At 44.7% G+C, this 25,166-nt stretch overlaps 1 protein-coding gene across 1 annotated transcript in view; it reads right to left on the bottom strand.

The window, feature by feature from the left end:
• Positions 1-705: 705 nt before the first annotated feature.
• Positions 706-25,166, bottom strand: part of FAM47E (family with sequence similarity 47 member E) — a 41,121-nt gene continuing 16,660 nt past the window's right edge. Inside the window, exons 4-9 of the mRNA XM_068233545.1 lie at positions 23,524-23,696; positions 21,911-22,073; positions 19,250-19,450; positions 15,629-15,787; positions 12,987-13,064; positions 706-847 (exon numbers count right to left, since the gene is read on the bottom strand). Of these exons, the coding sequence (XP_068089646.1) occupies positions 719-847; positions 12,987-13,064; positions 15,629-15,787; positions 19,250-19,450; positions 21,911-22,073; positions 23,524-23,696 (903 nt within the window). The 3' untranslated portion in view covers positions 706-718. The remainder of the gene's footprint in view (positions 848-12,986; positions 13,065-15,628; positions 15,788-19,249; positions 19,451-21,910; positions 22,074-23,523; positions 23,697-25,166) is intronic.

Here is a 25,166-nt window from a genome sequence, read left to right as displayed (position 1 = left end):
TTAAAATTTGGGGACAGTCGTCATTTTTAGACAGCAAGTTAAAGCAAGTCTGAAGTGGAAATAAAAAACAGATACTTACCAAGGAGAGGGAAGGCTCTGGGTCCTATAGAGCCTTCCTGTTCTCCTCATGGATTCCTCGTTCCCCGCAGCCTCCTCCATTTCAATCTCCCACCACAGGAGACTTTGGAAATCTTCAGAAGCACTTAGGCTCCCAAAGACTGGCGGCTCTGTACCACGCACGCACGAGTGCGGGACAGAGGGCAAGTGAGCGAATACAGAGCGGCCCGTCTTTGGAAGCCTGAGTGCTTGTGAAGACTCCAGACACCAGCCCAAACCGGAAGAGAGCGGTCTATGACCCATGCGATGGGTTGTAGACTGCTAACGAGGGAACCTGTGGGGGAATGCAGGGACTGTGAGGAGACCAGGAAGGCTCTATAGGACGCGGAGCCTTCCCTCTCCTTAGGTACGTATATTTTTTTTGTTTTTTAAAATGGCTTCAGACTCATATCCAATATGCATACACATATCCAATTTTGATTGGCCAACCACTGACCTTATTTACCATTTCCATGTAGAATAAGGGGCCAATAGACTTTGAATACTATGAGCAAATTGTGTAGGTAAGTGCTCATACCACATGGAGGTGGTACAATTGGCCAATCAAAATTGAAGGTGTGCACCAGGCTTTAGACTAGACCATGTGACTGGAGGATCATGGTCAGTTTATTATACTGTCTTCGTGGGTGGATGCTGAGCCGGAGCGGTACCAAGATGTAGCCCTGGATTCTGTTGGAAGAGCACCTTCTGAAGTGACGACATCCTGCTTAGAGAATATTTTGCTGAGAAACTGAAAAATAAAACAAAAAAACAAATTAAGTTTAGCGCAACTGATGGATAAATATCAATGGCTAGCTATTTGTGATCAGCCCATGACTGAGGCTTCTTCCCTGGCAGCACTATGCTTGGAGGGTGAGGTCAGGCTGCAAGCTACTGTAGAACATGTGACATACACTGATACTTGCAGTTGTGAATACCAAATGTAAGCTGAAACCAAGACCTCAGTGACATTTCTAATGAAGCCAGTTAATCTTGGTATGTTTACTTTAGAAATATATGCTGTATATCTGACAAGATCCTTGCACAGGGTGCTCATGTCTAAGGCTTGTACAGTCACTCAATTGTTACCCAGATCAAGTGCCAATGATCGCATTGGGGAAAACTTTCTGGAATTGTTGGTGTACAGACACAATGGATGGCTAAAGCCAAGTAGCCTGTTTTGTCCTATGGAAAAGGGAAGAGGGATAAGAAAAGCAAAGTATGAGCAGAAGGCAACAGTGCTTGATCAAGTCAGTTTAGTGATCTGGCATGGCAGACTGCTATGCAACATTAAAAGGTACATGGTACAATTTTTTCATTTTTTTCGATTAGATAATTTCGTTTAATTATTACGTTAGATCGAATATAAAGATTTTTCCAACATGTCCGATCGGATTTTTATAGAAAAAACAGGATAATCGTTTGTTTTTCTTGATCGAGAAAAAAGATTATATTCTACTTTCATTTGATTTGATCATTTTGGTTGAATAAATGGGAAAATCGCACATTTTCATTGTACCATAAGGAACATCTGTACTGATGCTAGTTTTTCACTCGAGAGGATTAAAGGACTTACGAGGCCAGATTTGCAAAAAAAACATAAAAAAAGTTAGATACCTGTGCGTGTTTGCAAGGCACGGAGGACGCCGTCCGCGCCCTCCGTGCCGTTCCGCCTGGTCCCCGCTGCTTAATATGCCCCCGAACGACCCCCGACCGCACGGCCTGGGTCGGGCTCTCTAGCCTTCACAAAGATGGCGGCCGGTGCTGGCCGCGGCTGCGCAGTCCGCATAGCCGCGAGTGCGGCTGCGCAGCTCTAAGGCCACCTCCCCGATCCACGCTACTGTTACGTGGATCGGGGGGTTGGCCTTAGAGCTGCGCAGCCGCACTCGCGGCTATGCGGACTGCGCAGCCGCAGCCAGCTCCGGCGGCCATCTTGGTACAGGCTGGGGAGCACGACCCGGGCCGCGCGGTCGGGGACCGTTCGGGGGCATATTAGGCAGCGGGGACCAGGCGGAACGGCACGGAGGGCGCGGACGGCGTCCTCCGTGCCTTGCAAACACGCACAGGTATCTAACTTTTTTTATGTTTTTTTTTGCAAATCTGGCCTCGTAAGTCCTTTAAGAACACTGTTCTTGGTGGAGCCAAGGCAACCCCGGAGCAACGTGATACAAGTGCTGTTTTTAATCCGTTTGAGCTGGCCTAAACCAGAGTGAGCTGGACTGGCTGCCCCCTTTGTTAAAGCGGACCTAAACCAAACATTTTTTTAATTCAAAATATTTAGTTGCACCCCTCTGACACATACAAATATAAATAAACACTCCTTCAAGCCTATGAGCATTTCAGTGCATGCTTTTCACCCTCCTCTTTGCATAACTAGGGTTATACAGGTGGCAGCCATTAGCAATTCCTCCATTGCCGGACACCACCTATTCCACCAGTTTGCTGGATTCTGTCCCGGCAATATGAAAGGAAGGGAGGGGTTCCTCCAATAAATGTAAAATATTTTATATTTGTCATCATGCAGCTGAAAAAGGGCTGCTATTTATTATTATAATTTAGAAAATAGATTTTATTTCTGAAATCTTGTATTTTTAATTTGGGTCCACTTTAATTGAAGAGTCACATTAAAACTCTGCCTCCATTGTATGTAACCCTTGTTGTCCATACTTAGCACGAAAGTACATGGACATTTCGCACTGACAAGTCACCACAGTCGCAAATATACTGCAAGAGTGCATGCTTCTGGTCAAAATGTGGTTGTAGATGGAGTTTCTGACGAGGCCCAAAATCATGGAGAGGGTGGTGCTAAACCACTACCTGAGAGCCCTGCCAGTGGCTCTGATAGAATAGGTAAACTACAGGGGACCTTAAAACTGCAGATTAACCGGTGAAACTGGTTGAGAGGATCCAAGTAAGATTAGATGCCATAGATTGCGATCTCCCTTGGAAGTGGGTAAGACAGTTTCTGAGGTGCAGGGCTGGGCCGAGGTGAGAGAGGCTCCAGCCTCAGGGCGCAGTGTAGGGGGGGCACACAACTCACTCACCTATCATTCCCCTATTGTGTTTGAACCAGAGAGACATAACAAAAGGGGATACATGGCGGTGACTGCAAGCCAGATAACTAGAGATTAAGGTGTTGGGGATCCTGGGGTGCTTCTTAGTCGAATAGCAATCAGTGTGTGATGGCTGGGGTGGGAAGGATGGAGGTGCACACTTTGGCGTCTCAGCCTCGGGTGCAGGAGGACCTTGTCTCGGCTCTGTTGAGGTGACAGGTAGTCTGCATGGGAAAAAGACTCTGGGAGAGACTATAGGTGCCAGACCTAGTGCATACCTACAATTAAACCGACTGGCAATTTTGGCGCAGGGTAAAGCCGAAAAAAAAGTCTCACCCTGCTCCTGCACAAGTCCCGGTGGCGATAATTACTTTTCCCCCTCCAGGTTACTGTGGATAGTGCAGAAAGATGTAATTTGGCCGAAATACAGTATTTCAATAGTATTTCTATAGTAATTTGTGCTCCGTCTTTGAAAGGCGCCCAAATAACTCAATGAGTGCCATTACAGCCGTAATTCCTAGTACGGCCTAAGGTGATGCCGGCTGCCCCCAAATCTCTGGCGTTGTTTTTACATTGCTCCAGACCTAGAGACTGGTGGTTCTGGCCAGGGTATTTTGCTCCTCATAACAAGGTCAACCTTGAAAATGCTATAGTGGAATGCGAACGTTTAGGCAACCTTTTTAATTGTCATGATTTTCCTGTATAAATCGTTGGTTGTTACAATAAAAAATGTCAGTTAAATATTTCATATAGGAGACACACACATTGATATTTGAGAAGTGAAATGAAGCTTATTGGGTATACAGAAAGCGCACAATAATTGTTTAAATAAAATTAGGCAGGTGCATAAATTTGGGCACTGTTGTTGTTTTATTGATTCCAAAACCTTTAGAACGAATTATTGGAACTCAAATTGGCTTGGTAAACTCAGTGACCCCTGACCTACATACACCGGTGAATCCAATCATGAGAAAGAGTATTTAAGGTGGTCAATTGTAAGTTTACCTCCTCCTTTAATTTTCTCTGAAGAGCAGCAACATGGGGGTGTCAAAACAACTCTCAAATGACCTGAAGACAAAGATTGTTCACCATCATGGTTTAGGGGAAGGATGCAGAAAGCTGTCTAAGAGATTTCAACTGTCTGTTTCCACAGTTAGGAAAATATTGAGGAAATGGAAGACCACGGATTCAGTTCAAGTTAAGGTTTGAAGTGCCAGACCAAGAAAAATCTCAGATAGACAGAAGCGATGAATGGTGAGAACAGTCAGAGTCAACCCACAGACCAGCACAAAAGACCTACAACATCATCTTGCTGCAGATGGAGTCACTGTGCATCGTTCAACCATTCGGCGCACTTTACACAAGGAGATGCTGTATGCGAAAGTGATGCAGAGGAAACCTATTCTCTGCCCGCAGCACAAACAGAGCCGCTTGAGGTATGCTAAAGCACATTTGCTTCATTTTGGAATAAGGTGCTGTGGACTGATTAAACTAAAATTTCGTTATTTAGGAATAACAAGGGGCGTTATGCATGGAGGAAAAAGAACACAGCATTCCAAGAAAAACACCTGCTACCTACAGTAAAATATGGTGATGGTTCCATCATGCTGTAGGGCTGTGTGGCCAGTGCAGCGGTTGGGAATCTTGTCAGAGTTGAGGGAGGCATGGATTCCACTCAGCATCAGCAGATTCTGGAGACCAATGTCCAGGAATCTGTGACAAAGCTGAAGCTGTGCTGGATCTTTCAACAAGACAACAACCCTAAACACTGCTCAAAATCCACTAAGGCATTCATGCAGAGGAGCAAGTAGTAGTAGTAGTACACCGCTCACCCACCACTGTATAGCATTGTGCTCTGTGTCGCTGCTGGGAACAGTAGTACACCGCTCACCCACCACTGTATAGCATTGTGCTCTGTGTCGCTGCTGGGAATAGTAGTACACCGCTCACCCACCACTGTATAGCATTGTGCTCTGTGTCGCTGCTGGGAACAGTAGTACACCGCTCACCCACCACTGTATAGCATTGTGCTCTGTGTCGCTGCTGGGAACAGTAGTACACCGCTCACCCACCACTGTATAGCATTGTGCTCTGTGTCGCTGCTGGGAATAGTAGTACACCGCTCATCCACCACTGTATAGCATTGTGCTCTGTGTCGCTGCTGGGAATAGTAGTACACCGCTCACCCACCACTGTATAGCATTGTGCTCTGTGTCGCTGCTGGGAATAGTAGTACACCGCTCACCCACCACTGTATAGCATTGTGCTCTGTGCCGCTGCTGGGAATAGTAGTACACCGCTCACCCACCACTGTATAGCATTGTGCTCTGTGTCGCTGCTGGGAATAGTAGTACACCGCTCACCCACCACTGTATAGCATTGTGCTCTGTGTCGCTGCTGGGAATAGTAGTACACCGCTCACCCACCACTGTATAGCATTGTGCTCTGTGTCGCTGCTGGGAATAGTAGTACACCGCTCACCCACCACTGTATAGCATTGTGCTCTGTGTCGCTGCTGGGAATAGTAGTACACCGCTCACCCACCACTGTATAGCATTGTACTCTGTGTCGCTGCTGGGAATAGTAGTACACCGCTCACCCACCACTATATAGCATTTCTGTACTGCCACTGTACTGCTGCCAGTCAGCGTGTACTTTAAGGATAAGTGAAATGAAGAAGAAATCCTGTGAAAGAGGAAGGGGCAAGGGAAGAGGTGTTTCCCCTGACGGTTCACGTACAGGCCACAGTGGAGCACCGAAGAAAACCCTCTCAATACCGCCCATGTTGTCCAGGAAATCAACCCTCACAAATCCAAAAGAACAGGACCAGATAATTAATTGGATGACCTCTCAAGCGTCCAGCAGTGGGTTAAGCAGCACCAGCACATTACGCACGAGGTCCGAGTCCTCAGCCAGTTACAAGGAGCCAGTGGGCACAAAGCTGACACAACCGGCAGCGACACCACGCACACAACTGCCAAATAACCAGTCCGAAGAATTTCCTCAGGACACAATGGGGTATTCGCAGGAGCTATTCCCAGCCCAACAAACTTCCACCTTTCAAAGGTCAATGGAACAGCCAGAAATGTTGTGCCCGGATTCACAACCATTTACTGTGGGAAATGCACCGCGCACTGAAATGCAAGGCGAGTCCGAGGACTTTGAAACCCAAATCCCAGAGCAAGTTGGGCAGGAGGGGTTTTAATTGCAGGAGGTCGGCCGAGAAGATCTGGAAGACGACGTTGGAGTGAGCTGCGCAGAGGTTGTTCTGGGGAGCTCTACTCCACGGCTGCGGCCCACAATCACATATGACGAGTTTGAGGAGATGGAAGAGGAGGGTTTGGACAATGTGGACACAGACCCAGATTTTGTATGTGAAGGAGAACATCGCCGTCGTAGCAGCACAGATGAGTCTGTTGAAGAACCCACTGCTGCACGAGTTCGCCTTGTGCCACAAGGTAGGCGGCGCGAAATTTCAGGCACCACAAGCGTGGAAGTTCAAGTGAGACGCAAAAGAAGCGCAAACAGAAATCGCCAGCAAGGCAGGTGCTCCAAAGTCTGGCCTTTCTTTGAAGACTGCAGTGAGGATGGTACCATGGTGATTTGCAAGGTGTGCAAGACCCGCCTGAGCAGGGGGAAAAATATTAACAACCTCTCCACCACCAGCATGACCCGCAACATGGTATCCAAACATCCCACTCTGTTGGCAAACGCGGCAGGACAGGGTACCAGCAACACTGCCTCCTTTGAAGTCACCAGACTCACCACCAGACCTTCCTCAGCAGCAGCAGTAGCCCAGCCATTGCGTGGTTCACAACAACATTCACAAACATCAGACGACGCTGACACTGTCACTTTCCGGAATAGTGCTCTTGAGGTCTCCCAGTCTTCATCAAACACAACAACCAATAGCCCTTCAGTGTGCAGCCCTACGGTTCAGTTGTCTGTCTCGGAGATGTTTGAGCGCAAGAGGAAATTGCCAGCAAATGACCCCCGGGCCGTGGCACTAACAGCCAGCATAGCCAAGCTTCTGGCCTGCGAAATGCTGCCATATCGAGTGGTGGAGACAAACAGCTTCAAGGGCATGATGTCAGTGGCCATCCCACGTTACGTGGTTCCCAGCCGCTACCACTTTGCGCGCTCTGCAGTGCCTGAGTTGCATGAGCACGTGGTCAGCAAAATAACCCGAAGCTTGAAGAATGCCGTTGCCTGCAAGGTTCACCTCACCACTGACACCTGGACGAGTGCGTTCGGCCAGGGTCGATACATCTCCCTTACCGCGCACTGGGGGAACCTTGTGGAGCCTGGCAGCGATTCCTCACCTGCTACAGCGCAGGTGTTGCCCACGCCGCAAACAGCTGCACCGCCGTCCCTCCCACTGGATAACAACAGCAGCACCTACCTCTCTGACTCCTTCTCCTCCAACGCATCTCAAAGCTGTACCTCATCCGGAAACGCTAACCCAGCAGCAGTAGGATAGTGGAAGCAGTGCAGCACAGCTGTTGGCATGCATCAGCAAGCGTTGCTGAAGCTGATCTGCCTTGGGGATAAGCAGCACACAGGGGAGGAAATTTGGAGGGGAATAAAGGAACAGACGGATTTGTGGCTGGCACCGCTGGACCTGAAACCGGGCATGGTTGTGTGTGATAATGGGAGTAATCTCATTCGCGCTTTAAGGTTGGCTAAGCTGACACACATCCCTTGCCTGGCGCACGTGATGAACCTAGTAGTTCAGCGGTTCCTGAGGACATACCCAGGCGTGGCCGATCTTCTGTTGAAGGTGCGACGAGTGGCCAAACATTGTAGAAATTCCAGTACTGCTTCGGGGGCACTCGCCAAGATGCAGGAGCGCTTCAATCTCCCCCACCATCGCTTGCTGTGTGATGTCCCTACGCGCTGGAATTCTACGCTGCACATGCTAGCCCGCTTTTGCGAGCAGAAGAGTGCAGTGGTCCAGTACATGACGGCGCAGTACCGAGGCGCATCCGGACAGCTGCCAAGCTTCTGTGGATCCGATTGGGCCAACATGTTGGACCTCTGCCAAGTCCTCCAAAATTTTGCTTGTGAGCAGTGACAACTCTTCAGTCAGCATTACCATACCACTGCTGTGTTTACTGAAGAAGTCAATGTTGAAAATCAAGGAAACAGCTGTCATGATGCAACTGGGGGAATCTGAAGGAGAAAACGATCAGCGTGATGATACCAACATCAGGCCATCTGCCTCAGGAAATGCTGGCCCCAGCAGCTATGACGAAGAAGAGGAGGAGGAACAGCTGGAGTTGGAGCAGGAATTTCATGCCACCACTGACGAGGGCCAGAGCGGTGCACGTTGGACTTCCACAATTCAGCGCGAATGGTCAGCAGAAGCAGATCAGGAAGAAGGTGACGACTATGATGCATCACAACAACTATCACAACGCTCACAAGAGGATGATGAGGATTTTGGCAGGACTCTGGCACACATGGCTCAATTCATGCTAGACTGCATTGAATGCGACCCACGCATTGTGCGCATTCTGGACAACACCAATTACTGGGTTTATACCCTTCTGGATCCACGGTACAAACACAATGTTCCAAAACTGCTTGAAGAAAGAGTCAGACAGGTCAAAATGGAAGAATACCAGCAGGCCCTTGTGGAGACTTTAGAGAGGAGATTGACATCCTCCCCCTCCTCTAGCCAGTTGTACGCCGACAGACTGACTTCCGCAAACCCAGGACGACCAGGAGGGCAGCAAACAACACAAGCCGCAGCTAGTGCCCAAAAGGGAATGGTATCGGCAGTGTCCTTGGAGTGGGAAAATTTTCTGACACCCATGCAGCAGCCCACAGAACAGCAAGCGTGCAGATCCACCTCCAACACCGATCGCCTGGAGAAGATGGTCAAGGACTACATGTCAGATGGCATAGTTGTGTTGAACAATTCATCTGCACCCTTCAACTATTGGGTATCGAAGCTAGACACCTGGCACGAACTGGCAATGTACGCAATAGAGGTGCTGGCTTGCCCGGCAGCCAGCGTTATGTCAGAACGCTGTTTCAGTGCTGCCGGAGGCATCGTCACAGATCGGCGTATCCGCCTCTCCACAGAAAATGCAGACCGTCTGACTCAAATTAAAATGAATCAATCCTGGATTGGAAACGACTACGCAACACTCCCGGACCCCAACCAAGTAACATGAACAATGAACATCTGTGATGGGTTAGCGTTTCCGGTCCCTGTTTATTGAACCTCTCATCTGTATTACATTTATGACTGCATGGCGACAAAATGCATTGCTATCCGCACGCTTCTTGTCCTCATGCAAGGCCTAGGTTGTTGTGTCTCAAAGAGTGGCCTTCTCCTCCTGCGCCGCCCTCCTCCTGTTCCATCACGTGTGCTGCTGCTGGGTTAGCGTTACCGGTCCCTTTTCCTGGAACCTCTTATATGTATTACATTTATGACTGCATGGCGACAAAAAGCATGTTACCTGTGCAAAGAAAAATGACATTTTCCGCATTTAAAAGACATTTTTTTCCTTTGAAACTTTACAATCAATTTTCTCAAAAACTATAAGCTCTTTTTCAAATATTTTTTTTCCTCTTGTACCCACTCCCAAGGTGCACATATCCTGAAAATTTGGGGTATGTAGCATGTAAGGAAGCTTTACAAAGCACGAAAGTTCGGGTCCCCATTGACTTCCATTATGTTCGGAGTTCGGCGCGAACAACCGAACATCGCGGCCATGTTCGGCGAACGTTCGCGAACCCGAACATCCAGGTGTTCGCCCAACACTAGTACACGGCCGCTTGCCAGATCAGGCGGGCTTATTTGCACAGGTCTTTTTGATCAAGATATCTATGTTTGTATGTTGGGCAGTGAGATACAGGTTATACACATTTGTATGATTTTATGATTTGTATGATTTTACAATATTTTAGCTGTGACTAATAAATAACTAATTAAAAAATCAACCAATTCACGCTATTTTGCTGGGGCGCAGGAGTTTATTTTTAACAGCCCAGATAAAGCACACCACAGCCAAGAGCAAAGAGGACTATGTGGCTAAATGGAGGAATGAAATAAAACAGTCACAAAAGCTAACCATATACCAGTCCCTACAGAGAGAATATAAAATAGCCCCATACCTAGAAAAGCTCCAAAACCCTCAAGAGAGGAAAATCCTGAGCATCTACAGTAACAATCGCTGCACACTATGCCACAGCATGCCACAGACTGAGAGGAGCATAAATGAATTGTTAACTCCCCTTCCCCCCCCCCCCCCCCCCAAATGTCCACGAACTGCTAACTCACTGCCAGAGCCGGGACAAGGTCCTCCAGCACCCAAGGCTGAGACACCAAAGTGCGTCCCTCCACCCCAGCCGTCACACACGATTGCTTTTAGACTAAGAGGCGCCACAGGGCCCACAACCTCCCCAACTACCTTAATATCTAGTTATCTGGCTTGCAGTCACTGCCATGTATCCCCTTTTCTTATTTCTTTCTGCTTCAAACAATTAGGAATGACAGCTGAATGAATTCTGCGCCCCCTCCTACACTGCGCCCTGAGGCTGGAGCCTCTCCAGCCTATGCCTCGGCCCGGCCCTGCTCACTGCACCCCCACCCCATCCCATCCCATGTCCCTCATTCCCCCTGCTTTGGCAATGCCTGTATTGAAGCTTGGTCATGCCAATAAAGCTATCTTTGATTGGATTTGATATACTTCCTGAACATCACACCTCACTTGCTATGGATCCTTCCTGCACGGTCTAGTCTGTGTGGCTTCCAGACTTGAAATCCAATGAAGTAGTCGACCAGCAGTGAAGATTTTCAATTTTCTGTTTAATTCACAAAGACAGTGAATATACAGCCATCACCTGGTGTAGGTATCAGGTGTAAGTATAGCTTTCAGGTATAAATAGCTATCAGATGCTCTCAGCGCTGTAGGGCACACTTGGAAGTGAGTGTGTCTACATTGCAGCCAGGCAGAAAAGCACCCTGCAATTCACACTAATTCTCTGCTTTTTTCATCGACGTGCGAGCCGAGTGATCACCGCTAAGAGTCCCTTAGGCTGTATTTGCACAGTTTGTATGCTCTCCCTATGTCTTTGTCTGTTTCCTCTGGGCACTCCGGTTTTCTCCCACATCCCTAAAACATATGAATAAGTTAATTTGGTCCTAAACTATAACGGACATATTACTATGGTTGCGATTATTTGACCTGCTAACAGTGAACAGTCCAGGTGTACTGTCAATAGGTGGAGAGAATATGCCACTGGTGCAAAGAAAACAGGCTGGTACTCAACACAGCCAAAACTGTCGAGCTGATCATTGACTTTAGCCTGCTCCCACCCCACCTCCAATCTAGACTGATGCCACTGAGGTGCCTACAGTACCCAGCACCTGCCTCCTGGCTACTACCATCTCCTGTGACCTCAGCTGGAAGCCCAACATCACTGCCATCCAGAGCAAAGTACAACAGAGACTTTTATTCCTCCGCCGGCATGGCCAAGAGATTGACGAGTTCCTACTCCGCCACCATTGAATTGATCCTCTGCTCTTCCATTTTAGTCTGGTATGCTGGTGCCACTGCTGGTGACAGGCACAAGCTGCAGAGGGTCATCAGGTCGGCGGAGAGGATCACTGATAAGCCCACACTTGCCCTCCAATCCTACACCAGACTTTAGCCAAAATCTAATTAAAAAAATCTATTAAACATTGATTGCCGCTGCCAACCCCCCTGCTTCAATAACCCCCTTGGCGTTCTGATTTTTTGTGGATTTTAGGGTCTAAAAGCGGTGCAATTTTTTTGCACCCTTTCAGACCCTAAAACCTGGAAAAAATCATGCTGCCGGGGAGATCTGCAATCACTCACCTTCCTAGCTCCAGCGCTGCAGTTAGGCCTCCATCTTTCAGATGGCACTGCAACTCTAAAGTGACATTTCCGGCTGTCATGACGAGAGGCGGCGATCTCACCAGCAGGAAGCAAAGCCCCGGAGGAGAGGAAGAAGAATGGCAGCTGACGTCGGGATCCCCGGGAGGTATGTAGAAACACTCTCGCTGTGCGCATTGCTCTGCATTCAGCCTCCGGCGGCTACCCTGAGCAGAGGTAGGGATTACCACTCTTAGCTGCAGTTTTCCACCCCAACCCTAGCTCGGGACAACCGCCAAGGAGGTTAATAAAAGAACTGTCATTCACAATCTCTGTTTTAAATTTGCTGTTTTTACCAATGCTATTGTCTAAGCTGTTAGAAATTTTTCAGAGTTTATAGCCGGCCTAATAAACTGCAATCTTACTGCATAGTGCGACTTAAAGGAAACCAGAGACGATTAAAAATAAAAGTTTTTTTAAACATACCTGGGGCTTCCTCCAACCCCATCCGCACGGATCCCTCCCACGTCACCGCCGCTCCCACACTCAGCCTTCTGCAGCTCCGGTACCGGGTCCCGTAACTTCAGCCAGTCGCGGCCAGTCTGCGCAAGAGAAGTGCGACCTCTACGTATCTCTCCGGCGGCTGCTGGAGAGATACATAAACAGCGCACTTTCCTTGTGCCAGACTGGCCACGACTGGAGGAAGTTACGGGACCCGGTACCGGAGCTGCAGAAGGCTGAGTGTGGGAGCGATCCATGCGGATGGGGCTGGAGGAAGCCCCAGGTATGTATAACACTTTTTTTTTTTTTTACTAAGCTAATCGGCATATCTGATTGTACCTCATAAAAAGGTACACAGTAAATGAATTATTGAGTATGCTGGAGGTGCTCTTTAACATTTCTGAGTAACCAAAATTTGAATCACATTCTTTTTATCTGATTAGAATTCCAATCAGAACTGGTGAGTAGGGATTGCAGGGCTCACCTCTGGCTTTCTGTAGCCTTTCTTCTCGATAAAATCTTTAAAGGCTGTAGTTCCATGAAGCTGTAACAGTTCTTCATCCTAACATTTTAATATTAACCACAGTTAATACTTCAGTAATCCAAGTTCTTATGTTTATGAAACACACTATGACTGAAGCATACAAACTAATGGACTACATTCATGCATACATATATTCAAAGAGACACTGTAAAGAAAAAAAACACCACCTGGGGGATACTTACCCTGTCCTCCTTCCTCCCTCTGTTCCAGCGCTGGCTGCCCTGAAACCACAGCCGACAGATGCCTGCAATATTTACCTACCCCGTCTCCAGCGCAGGTGCAGTAGCGGCTTTCTGTTCGGGCTCAGGTCGAAATAGCTGAGCGTGAGTCGTCTGCGCAGTAAAGCGTACCAGATCGAGTATGGCCATTTCCACCTGAGCTTGAACGGAAAGCCACTACTGCGCCAGCGCTGGATCGCGGTAGGTAAATATTTACCTCCCCGGTGTTCGGGGGCTTCAAGCGCTGTAACGGAGGGACGGAGAAGGACATGGGAAACCTCATTAGGCTCCAGAGGCTTCCCCCTCCCGGGATAAGTATCTCCCAGGAGGTTTTTTTTTTATTACAGATTTTCTTGAAAGTGAAAATCCAGTGTGTAAGCTTCTGGGATGACGCAGTGGCTCAGTGGTTAGCAGTCTTGCTAAAAGCTAAAATCATATTAACAAATCTCTCTGCAAGTTTGCACCAGAATACAGCCCTTCAGCCACTAATAAACGTCGGTTTGTTGTGATATGACCCAGGCAAGAGTTGCACTTTTGTTATCCAATACCACACAATTTTAGGTCAAAGGACATCTGGACTGAGAGGGATATGGAGGCTGCCATATTTATTTCCTTTTAAATAATACCTTTTGCCTGGCATCCCTGCTGATCGCTAAGGGCTGGTTCACATTGGGCGCTTTATTGCGATCGCCTTTGCGTCCGTGATTCAGCAGCCCAAATCTCACAATTTTATGCAATTCAGCACGATTTGCGCTTGTGATTCCCATTCGATAGAACGAGAATCACAGAGCAATCGCCCCCAAAATGCGTTTGCGATTGATCGAAATCGCAACCGCTGCAGTGTGAATGTATCCACAGGGATACATTGTAGCAGCGCTTTGCTAATCAGCAAAGCGCTAAAGAATCGCCCCTATGTGAACCAGCCCTTAGGCATCAGTGCTGCCTGGATCACACATCTGAAATAAGCATGAGGCAAATACAGTCACACTTAAAGCGGACCTGAACTCAGAACTTCCTCTCTGCTCTAAAAGATCCGCAACAGCATAATAACCTTTAAAGAAAAACATTTCTTTGTTACAGCTGATACAAATCCTGCAATACATGTGCAGTGTGTCTACTTCCTGCTTTCATGGAAGCATACATATTGTTAACATCCTGTGTTTACTAATCCGTGGCAGTCAGCTGACACAGCTAAGGGATCAAATTACAGTAGTGATTAGTCACAGATGAGGGGGATTAGACAGGCAAAACTCTCTAAATACATACAGGGTGAATTTCTCTTGGTTTTCCTTCTGTCCTGTGCAAGAGTTCAGATCCACTTTAATTAAGAAACATCTGATCTGCGTGCTTGTTTATTATTTTTCTAACTATCATATAAGCTTCTTTTACAATGTACAGGTTGCGTTGTGATACAATGGCAATACAATGCCGCAGAAAGTTTGAGGCTGGTTTCACACTGTAAATTAGCGTTAGCGATGCGTTGCACCTGCCACACCGCCAAAACAGGCCTTCAGGGAACACCGCGTTAGTACACGGTGTTCCCTGTCTGGCATTCAGCCAAGCAGGAAGTATTGTGCGCTTGCGGTCACTTCCTGCTTCACGTATGCGGAAGTGCACAGAAGCGTATTGTAAAAATATGCTTCCGCGCATGACGTCGCGACGCCAACGTTTTAAAAAACCCTGCGTCGTCATAGACTAGCATGACTTTCGGGCTGACGTAGATCGCCGCAGGATCTGCGCAGTAACGTAGGTATGCTCTAGCATTATTTCGAGCACCTCTGGTGCAGTGTACCACAACGTGGGAAGTATGAGGCTTTCATTAGGCTACGGTAGCAGTGCGGCAACGCACTGTGCCAGTGTGAAAGCGCCCTCGAGGTAGACACGTGGTGGGACTATGCAGTGAAGCATACAGTACAATGAAAGTATGCTTCACTGCCACTGTAAACCCATTCCTTACCGGGTTTACATACAGGATGCTGTGCATTACTCCCTCGGAATACGCTTGCATCCCGTTGCGATGATATTGTCTGTAGTGACGCAATGCAACAGACTTAGTGTGAAAGGAACAGTGATGCAATCCTATCTAGATTATTTTTTTAGATATCTCTTTACATTGGACAATAAGAATGAGATGCAAATAATTCTGGCTTGCATGCAAATTTTATGTAGCTCGGAATTGTGCTATTCGGACTAAATTCCTGTTCAATCTGATCGGGTCATTTCCAGGCTACATCCAGCCAAATGAAAAATATGTATTCAGTTATTGGTAATTATGGAAAATAATTATTATATTTCAGGAGAGTTTCAGCTTCATTACAATAGAGCTGTGTATGTTTTGCTGTATGATTTTTTCATGGAAGATACCTTTTGGCACAGGCTGCTTTTCAAATGATTGCCCTTTTCATTACTTTCTGTTGCTGGGTCACTCAATGGCTCGTTGGTTTTCAGTTTTTTCCATGTTTTAGGATCAAGGTACCAAGCTCCATATCTAGTTTTCCCCCATCCTGGGTTGCATGTGGATTCCTGCAATTTAGGACAGGGATGCCAGAATCATTGTCTTCTCTATTTTATTATACAAACACAGGATACAAAGCAGCAAACTCCAGTACACTTGTAGGAAGCATGTCGGCTTGCAGGGATTTATCCCTGGAGCAACATTCCAAGGCTGAACAGATGTGTTGCTTGGCCTGGGGGACCATTGGTCGTGCTGCCAAATGTGGGTTGGGGCTGCTGTACACACAATGGATTCTCTGGATTAGAGTTTGTAGAGAACTTAAAGGGGAACTTCAGCCTAAACAAACATACTGTCATCAAGTTACATTAGTTATGTTAATTAGAATAGATAGGTAATATAATCTCTTACCCACCCTGTTTTAAAAGAACAGGCAAATGTTTGTCATTCATGGGGGCTGCCATCTTTGTCATGGGGGCAGCCATCTTTTTGGTTGAAAGAAGGTGACAGGGAGCATAAGACACAGTTCCAACTGTCCTGTGTCCTAATAACCCCTCCCAGCTGCACACACTAGGCTTTAAATGTCAAATTCAAAATGTAAAAAAAAAATTGCACCAAAACAGCAGAACGAGAACCACAACATCAGAAATCCCATCATGCTTTGCACAGCATAAGGGGAAAACTGCCCGGGCAGTTTTCTTCTGTGCAGCTAAAAATGAGGCTTGTATAAGAGAAACAAAGTTCTGATGCCGTGAATCTGTTAAAGAAACACCAGGCCTTTTCAGTGCTGCTGAGTCGATTTTTAGTCCGGAGGTTCACTTTAAGCTGCAGAGTCTGTTTCTCATATGTATACATTTAATTCATGAAAGAGCCCTAGAAACAATAACTGTCTCATCCACTGAGCTAAAAACTACACGCAGAAGCCACTGGATGTCAGAAGGCTGATAGAATTAAAAAAAAAAAGAATTAAAAAAAAAAAAAAAGGGTTTTGGGTAATTGTGCTTCCTAAAGACACCCAAACATAACACTGGACAATTCCTGGATTAGGTGACTATTCGCTCTTATTGCTTACTATCTGAAGGTGTAGTTTACACAGGATGCTTATATACATCTAAAATGCCCTTGTGTAAAAGCCCCATTCACAGTTATGTGCCAGTACACACAAAAGGCATGTGATCTCAGTAAATGTGACCTGAACGGTTTACATTCTCAAATGCATGCAAAATCCAAGTGCCCAACAGTCTACAAAAGGGTGAAATAGTCTTGAAAAACACCTGGATAAATGCATACAAACATAGTATATATTTTTCAAGCCTTTTTTGAAAATGTCTGCTTAAACTGGGCCTAAAGCTCCACTCCAGATGCAAATTTTTTCCTAGTTCTGTATAGCCACTCAGTAACACAGCCTGTCACAACATTTGTGTATAATCTCCCTTATCAGCTGATGCCAAATAAATCAGTAGCCTCTCCACCAGCCACTTCTTATGCCACACACTTCAATGCTGTATGCTGTGATTTCCTAAAATTTAAACTATAAGATGGTTGCTAGATTTTTGCCTTTAAAAGGTTTACACTTGGTCTGTCCCGTTTAATAAAAAATTTACCAAACACTTCAAGACTGCCCCAAAGTTGGTTGCTGGTGAGAGTTCTCTTTATTCTTTGAAAGCTTTCCTCTGAGAGAAGTGACACACTCCTCTAAGCCCGTATGCAATTCATTTTTTCTCCCGAGGTTTCTTCTAGGAGATAATTTTTCATATTCTATTTAGACTAACTTATCAGCACTTTGCAACTGAAAAAGTACCAACAAGTAAGTGACAAAGCACTATCAAAATTATTTTGAGCATTTTATTTCTTGCCAGTGGCTTAAAAGGCATTTTATTGACAAATTTGAAATCATCACCCAGGAGAAAAGACAGGAGAAAATGTTAATTGCATATGCTCCCTAGTGCCAGATTAATAAAGTAAATAAAAGTACAATCTACAGTGGCGCTCCCTAGAATCATACAATACACTTCAAAGAAAAAACATAATTGGTGTTTTTAATATAGAGAAAGATAACATTCAAAACATAACTTTTAATTAATTTGCTTCATAAAACATGGGGAGAAAATATAAAAGAATGTCATTTAAACTATAATCACAGCTCTTTCATACATCAAAGTATGATGTACATTTTGCAGCTTAGCGGGGCTACTTCTTCAAAAGCAAAGTCAAATACTTTAATACAATTTAGCCATGAAAGACCCAAAAATCAATATCCAAATATAGCAGGAATCGATGAACAGCCAGTGATCCAGTCAACAGGAGACCAGGTCAACCCCTATCTGCTTAGGTCAATGTGCCATGATGTAAACTGGTCAAAATCAAAACTGATTAAAGGCCCATACACACGTTGGATTTTTTTAAACGACGGGTCATTTGGACGTCCCGTCGTTCAGTCGTCCGGACGTCAAATCGGGCGTGTGTACAGTCCATCGTTCAGGCGGATCGCTCAAGACCAGTCTTATCAGCTGAACGACGGACTGTACACACGCCCGATTTGACGTCCGGACGACTGAACGACGGGACGTCCAAACGACCCGTCGTTTAAAAAAATCTGCCGTGTGTATGGGCCTTTAGAAGTAAGGACTGATAAACTACAGGAAGCCAATTTGTAGTGCAAGTCTGGTGATCAGGGTGACAAGAGTGCAGCTTCAAGAAAGATGGCTGTCCATTTCCAGTGATCCTGACTAATTTACATTATGGTACATTAAAGAGGCACTGTAGTGACATATAATAGAATGTGGTAAATTATACAGGTACTCATTTTTATGGTAATTATCCTGGTTTCAGCACCAGAAACACTTCCTATATCTATATATGTCTGTGTATTGGTATGTAGCCCCCCTCACCCTTCCAGTGAAGCTTAGTACACTATTAGCTATGTGGAGTGCTCCCCCCTCCCCCCCAAGTATTCTGAGAAACCAGGCATTATTGTCACAGGCTTTGGGATTATCGGAAGCAAACATTCCACAGAGTTGCACCTGACAGGACTGTTGCCACCTGTGATAAATTGCAGGATGTAAGTCAGGGTGCGGAAAGATTTGACGATGAGCCAGCAGTGACTAGATAACTTATAAATGTATTTTGTGAAAAAAAAAACATAAGTACTGTAATTTTATTAATTATGTTATTTTCACTACAGTTGCTCTTTAACCTATGCGCATATGGATTAACCCGGTTTCCTGTTTAAATATTTACAAGATATTTACAGGACCCCAACTGGGAGAAATTGGTCAAGAACAGCATGTGTGCCCAGTCTGGCTGATCATGGGTTTTGCTATTGTTTGCAAAAGGCAGGTTGGAAGCCAGAACAAGTGTAGATTACTCTGCTACTGACGTGACTACTATAGCAGTTTAGTTCATTCAACCATGAAACTGGGTTTACAGTTTTTAGCTGCTACAGTTTTTAGCTGCCATGCTTCTGTCATGCTTATTTTAATAATGACAAACACAAGTATGTGATTTGCTCGACATGTAAATATTGATCTTGCCTGTAATGGCTCTCTGATCCTTGTGGTTGAAGCCTTCCTTATGCTGTGTTGGGCAGAGGCTCCCACAGACATCCTCAGTTCTGCAGGCACATTGTTCAGCTCAACCACATGGATTGGGACGCTCAGGGCAGGTTTTGTATCATATCCACTGGCAAAAAGGCTAAAGATAGTGGATTCATTGACATTGCAGGTCTCTCCTCCCTACAAAGAAAATTCAAAAGAGAATCTCAGTTTATGGCATTAGTAAAATCACAAAAGGAAGTGGTCTAAAGCAGGAGTAACTGTTGGAGAGATCAAAGGAGTCATTAGATCACTGACAAGCAATAAAGCTCCAGGCCTGGATGGAATACCTAGAGGTATTTTTAGGTAATTGTGCTGTACTTTGTGTAGTGTTTCAGAAGTCACTTCAGTGAGGTAAACTCCCTTCATCATCCTTTTAGGAAACTACAGTTGTACTAAGACCTGCTAAAGCAATGACACTGCCTCAAATAGGTCATCAACTATAAGTGCAAAATTCTAGCAAAAGAGAGCATTAAGATTACTAAAGGATATCTATTAGGTCTCTTTCACACAGGAGGCCAGACTGTGTGCTTTTTAGGCAGTTCTGCCTCTTCTCTGCAACCACTGAGTACAATGGCAGAAATTCAGCCAACTACACCACAAGCTACTTACAGAAAACCTTGGGGGATTAGTACAGGTGTTGAACATTTATAGCAAAGTCTCCTGCCCTGTGCATCAAGGTTTTAGAATCTGGAGATTCTAATAGCAATAGTACTCCAAGCAAAGAACTGTTGCCAAGGTTTCGAAAAGTGCAATTTGAACTTGTTGTCAAGTTTTAAATTTCTCAGCTTGCTGCCAAGTGAAATGGAAAGAATGTTTAATAACATTAAACCCGCAAAAATACGTTGGCAGCTCCTTTGTTGAACAAAAAAACATTGGCAGCACCAATCTATTAGAATTTTCCTCTAAGGAAACACAGGTGATCAAAATAGAGCATGTGATAAAACGACATAATCTGAGGATGCTTTGTAAATGATTTTTAGTAAATGAAGAGATTGGGGCACCTGTGATAAGGCAAAATGAACTAAAAAGGATGAGCTCCCATTGGTCTGTGACAACATCTATCATCTTTAAGGCGTTGCAGGGATAATTGAAAGGCAAAGGGAAAAGAAAGCTTTACTCCTGTCACTAACAAACTTAGCGTCAGTGAAAAGTTTCCTTGGCGTGGCCCTAGAACAGGGGTAGGGAACCTATGGCTCGGGAGCCAGATGTGGCTCTTTTGATGGCTACATCTGGCTCACAGACAACTCAGTAGGGGTTGATTCGCTAAGCTGCACTGCTCAAGCAGCTTAGTGTGGCAGGGCAAGTGAAAATTTCAAAGAAGGCACGCTACTGCTGTAGCATGCACCACTAACTTACTTGCGCTCCTCCCAAAATGAACAGCTGCTCCAATTGTTCCACTCTGGACCCTGTCAGGTCCAGTGACTTTGTAGGACAAGATCCCTGCACTTTGATTGGCTCAATAGGCTGTCTGTCACTTGACAGGTAGCTTATTAATCCACAGTGCGGGGATCTCGTCCTACAAAGTGAATTAACCCCCAAGTCAGCTAGCTAATTGTACAAGATGTTAGTCGTTATTCCTCCTGTCTTGCTTTCTGGAAAGTTGCTGATGTTGCTGAAACCCACGAGAAGCTGAAGATGTGTCTGACACTGCCGCTGCCCGGTGGATCAAATGTGTACACATCACCATGGCAACAGGGACATGAGCTATCTGCTGTGCATGGGCACTGTCCCAGTTTGAAACATATTGTATGGCTCTCAGGGAAATATATTTTAAAATATGTGGTGGTTATGGCTCTCTCAGCCAAAAAGGTTCCTGACCCCTGCCCTAGAACAACAGTTGTTGTGTGATGTTAACCTGCAATTGTGTATTTTATCATCATATACAGTAATCAGTTTATATTGCCCAAGGTAACTAAAGGACCACTCTAAAGCTTTATTTTTGGATAGAATGTAGAAAAACACCACCTGTTATTTTGATTACAATTTAGTCATTTCTCCCTTGCCATGGTGTCTATTGAAAAATATGAGCCTATTGTGTCATTCCGGAAGGAAATGAGGTTCAAAAATTAATAATATAATTAAAAATAATAATAATAAAAAACTCAGACCTTTTCACCACTCTATTTTTTTTACTGCTGTTTTTGTTCTGAACATGAAGTGATACATATTCTTAACAACATGAGGTAATAAAAAGTGGGAAAGGATTGTAATCCTTGTCTACTCTATCCTAAATTGAAATATCAGTTTTGGATGGGGTTGAGATTTGATATTGCTTACTATAAGTTGGCAATAAATAAACCACAGAAGGCATATTTTCATGTTATGAGGCGTCTTTGATGGTTTTCATTAGTATACTGAGCATTAGATGCTCTGAACTCATTCACCAGCTGACTAGTATTGCAACCCTGACCACAATGACATTTTACTATAGTTGGAAGCTTGTAATAGGATGACATGCATACATTTGTGAAATGATAAGCTTCATTTCCTACCTTTACTGTATATAAACGTGTCGCACCCTTCCCATGACTAATGATGGCACTGCAACTCTAGATTCCCCAGAACAGTTATACATGCAGCTATAAACAGGAGACTTGCCAAAGATGTCACCCAGTCACAGAAGTCCTTTGTCACTTGCTTAACACTTTCATCTAGTGCTGGAGTCAATGGCTTTGTTATCTTAGACATTTTCTCTTCCTTTACAGGCTCCTCTTGCTTGGATATCCAAGTGTATGGATTTCTGAGCCTAGATTGTTCACTCCTGGAATCAGATTCATAACAGCATAAAAAAGTGAGAAAAACAAACAAAAACTCAGTGTTATAAAACTAAAAACATTGTAAATATGTAGATACATGTTTACTAATGCCACATGCAGAAATAGATATACTAATATTTAACAATAATGATTTTTTGCATGTTCCAAATATTGTAGTTACTGTAGATGCAGTTCAGCGTTAACAATGTAGTTGTATTTTTGTTTTTGAAAAGGCAATTTTCTTCAGGGCTCTATTCTGGCACGTACAAGCAAAAAAGGCGAATGGAAAAATAGGCTCTGGTAATACCAACAGTGGAATATCGGTAATTATATCTCATAAATACAGGGACAATATTATCAGGTGTTTTTTCATTTCCTATACTGCGAGTACCTGAAATGTACTTGCTTGAAAACTGAAAAGACCAGAGGAGGACTGGGACCTTTTGGCCTGGGGGGAAAACACAAACTAGAGGCCCGTTTTCACAGCAGCCCCAGCCCAAATTACATCACACACGTGCTATATGCCAGTAGTCACGTGGGAAATACAGCAAGGATACTCTAGGGACAGCATGACAGGTAAAGTATAAATGCACTAGCACCAGGGGGCACATAATACATTTTGAGTTGCATGTATTATCTGTATTGAGTTACATGAGTGATCTGTATTGAAGCCACATCACACACAGGCTACTTGCCTGAAATATGACTCCTGTCCCTACCAATCTCTCACACAAGTCCTGCAAGCAGCCCTTCTGGAGCCTGGGGACTGTCTGCCAGCAGCCCTCCTGGAGTCTAGAGACTGTTGAATACTTTTTTAACCTAGACAATACCTTATGTAGCTGTGCAGTCAATTTAACAATGGTGAGAGACCAGACAGATTTCTTGGGGAGATTTTTTTCCCACGGACCCTGCAGGCAAGCCTCTGCTCTGCATCATGCTGTGTATATTACCAGCTTGCCCACCCTCTAATTGCTCTGTAATTTGGCGTTTATTTCCCTCAGCTAGCCTAGTGGTTTACATTGCCTTATACAAAAACATGAATGCACCAGCCCTAAATCATTAAATGAGAGGCAGCCTGGGGGGAAATCTCCCCCCTTCCCCCCTGGCCAGTCCTCCCCTGGAAAAGACTATACTAGAGGAAAGAAAGATAAACTAGTACAGCGCCACGAAATATGCTGGCGCTTTATAAATAATAATAATAATAGTCCTTGCAATAAATGCTTAGAGTTCAACTCCATAAAAAACAGATCTAATTGATACATGTAGCAAGCATTATTCTGAATGAAATAAAGATGTCTGTGAACTAGAAGAATGTCCACCCCTAACCTTTCACTTGAATTAGATCATAACTGTCATGTTAATGCTGGAGTTTAGAAACAATACTGTTTCTTCACAGTTCCTTGTAAAGTCTACTAAGCGGAGACGTGGAACACAACATGACTAGACAATGCTTACATAGCTGACTGCCTTGTGCTGGTTTCACGGGATTTCACACTTTGTATGTCCTGCTGCTCTCTTGATGGAGGAACGATTTCCTCCTCCCGATCCTCAGGGATATCTTCATAGAAGCCTGAAGGGCTCTTTAATCTCATTTCAGGGTCAAGGATCTCTACAATATCTTCAAATAACTTCAAAATACAAAGACATAAAGCATCACTGCTTGACTCTTCAAAACAGAACAAAAAGCACATTAGTATTATGCACCAATTAGCAAAATGGGACGCTGCTTGTAGAAACCAGACCAGAGTTATAGGCTACTACAGCTAATTAACTGAAATTACTTAATTATCAAATGTAAACATTGGTCTCATTCATAATTTAAATTGGCTTGGCATAAAAACTATCAGGTCTGTGGTCTGAAGGTGCACTGCTAGTATGACTTGTACAGTGCTGCGTAATATGTGCACAGTGCTGCGTAATATGTTGGTGCTTTATTAAATACAATAAATAAATAAATAAATAAATAAATGACCTGTAGGAGCCATGTCACATGGTTGACTAGCAGCTTAATAACTACGATTAGTCGATAGACACAGCGTATATTCTCTAATAATAAACCTTGCATGAACAGCAAGTGCCACCAGTCAAAATCTGTGAGGCAACAACTGAAGTTTAGCAGCCGTTATTTCAAATCCACACTAGATGCAATGGAAAATAGCAGCTACTAGTGGGTGCCTAAAAGTTACTTACGTAACATGGGCCTATTAATATGAAAAAAGGTAGGCTTTGTTGTGCTAGATATGTAGAAAACAGCAGATCGGTCAGTGATTAATTTGGTTTCCACTATTTAGCCTTATCAGAAGCATGTCGTCATCACAATAATGTATTGAACACGCTGTTCCATTTTAGCATTTTCTCTAGAATGTACTGATGCATATAAATAAAAATGAAAAGTATTCTTTATTTCCTTTAGTAATGGACACCTGACAGTGTGCTATAACTTACACTACTCTCGCTGACTCTAAGAGGTTTAGTGCATTACGCATATATTACATCCACATGAATATGAGCCAGAATTCAAATCCTTGTCCTATAAAAGTCTGCTTCACACTGCAGCCAATGTTGATTGTTCTGTCAACTTTGTTTAGACATCAGGACTCTGCAGTTTGGATTGCTGGTTTTTCTGTCCGATATCCGGTTCTTGACCCTAAGTTACCCGTTTACCTCTGTTGTCCGCCCACGCTGAACTCCGGCTTGTACCCTGACTATGGTAAAACTCCACCCGCCCTGAACTTTGACATCTGCATTATTGTGTCTGAACTTTGCCTGTCCTGATCTCCGGCCTGTTTAATGACTAGGACCTCTACACCGCAGAGTTATATGTTCTCTCATCACTGGTGGGGCAATCCAATGGATTGGGACCTGGTAGCCATTAGGCAGCAAAACAGTGCATTTCCCGCTAGCATTAGCGGACCATCATTCCTTACAGAGTGCTCTGGTGAAGACCCTTGGTTGCTTAGAATTTACTCCCAGGGAGAGCCCGTGCCTACCGCTAGTGGCGGAATCAACAGATCCTGCTTACGATCATAAAAAAAAAAAAAAATATGTTTTGAATCAGGATGATACAAATTATTTATTTATTTATTATACTTATAAAG

The sequence above is a fragment of the Hyperolius riggenbachi genome, chromosome 1, assembly GCF_040937935.1.
Source record: "Hyperolius riggenbachi isolate aHypRig1 chromosome 1, aHypRig1.pri, whole genome shotgun sequence".
In the NCBI taxonomy this organism is placed as follows: Eukaryota; Metazoa; Chordata; class Amphibia; order Anura; family Hyperoliidae; genus Hyperolius; species Hyperolius riggenbachi.
The sequence above is the reverse complement of the archived record's forward strand: the minus strand, read 5'-3'. Positions and strand labels throughout refer to the sequence as shown.